Here is a 1,191-nt window from a genome sequence, read left to right as displayed (position 1 = left end):
AAAGATGCCTTCTTCACTTTGGCATACCTTGAATTAGAACCACAAGATACAAGGTTGATCCTGACCTCTACATTACAACTTAAAACAGACTGAAGCAAGTTGGTAATCAGTTTCTGCGACTTCTCCGCCTTCGATACACAATCAGGGTGGCAGAACTCCAATTCAGCTACCGCTACACCTGAAATCTCATCGTTACTATTTTTAAGTATAAAAATTATCTTACAAAAAAATAGACCAAGCCCCATACATAGTTGATTGTAACACCATAACATCTTTTCAGCAAGACTGCATGAGGTAGTGATCAAATCTTGTATATACATTTTCTTTTGAAACAAGCAAAAGAAAACATTCATTGTCAGTCATGTCCCAGAAAAGAAAGGTTTAGCATGTCATTTATTTGTCAAAGGCAAATTCAATGCTAGTAACTAAAAGAGAGATGAGAGAATTACTAGTTAGATGTACCTTGGCTGACAGTTAGAGAAGATAGTTTCCCTTGTTCCATAAGAAAACTCTTCAGTGAATTCGATTGGCATAATTCTGTGGCCCTCTTCCATATGGATTCCAAGGTTCTTCTACAATCTTCTGGCAATTTGTGTGACTTTTTGTCCTCACATGAGTAATTGACAAGATGCTTCAAGTCCTCCCCTGCAAAGAGTAAGTATTGGAATCAAAGTTTACGATTAGAATGCCACTTAGTTTTATTTTTACCCCCTTTTTGAAATAATTTCGTAGAAACCTATCAATCAATAAATCTTTATCGAACAATTCTCACCTCTGTCGTGAGCATTATCAAGCCACAAATTCGACTCATTCGCTTCTGCAGAAGAACATTCCATAGAGCTAAGCTGTAGAAGAGCTACAGTAAGCCATGTTGTTTGGTTTTTTGACATCCTCAATTGCTTTTCGGTTTCGGACAGTATTTTTAGTGCATGACTCAGTTTCTGCAAGTCCATTTCAGCTGAGAAAAAGAAAATAGTAGGATGAAACAGAGAAATAAACATGCTAAGCATAATATGGACAGTAAGAATAGCCTCGTAAAACATACAATCATACATCAATAAGCAATAAGCATATCACAATAACAGCTTAAACATACAACTAGTTAAAGAAAGAGCAAGGTCACTGACGATGACAAAAGAACTCTACTTTCTTTTCACTATCTATTTTCTACGGCCTTTTGAAATCTTATTG

The 1,191-nt window shown here is 36.0% G+C and overlaps 1 protein-coding gene across 1 annotated transcript; it reads right to left on the bottom strand.

Moving 5' to 3' along the window:
* Window positions 1-27: 27 nt before the first annotated feature.
* On the bottom strand, window positions 28-953 carry LOC112095078 (protein STICHEL-like 2; the record flags this gene model as incomplete). Its single annotated transcript, XM_024176757.1, has 3 exons — window positions 773-953; window positions 463-645; window positions 28-178 (listed from the first exon to the last, which is right to left on the bottom strand). Coding segments are annotated over exons 1-3 (515 nt in total), but the record flags the coding sequence as incomplete, so codon positions are not given.
* Between the last annotated feature and the right edge of the window lie 238 nt (window positions 954-1,191).

Source organism: Morus notabilis, unplaced genomic scaffold, assembly GCF_000414095.1.
Source record: "Morus notabilis unplaced genomic scaffold, ASM41409v2 C11386796, whole genome shotgun sequence".
Classification (NCBI taxonomy): Eukaryota; Viridiplantae; Streptophyta; class Magnoliopsida; order Rosales; family Moraceae; genus Morus; species Morus notabilis.
Note: the sequence above shows the minus strand (reverse complement) of the source record. Positions and strands in the feature narration are given on the sequence as shown.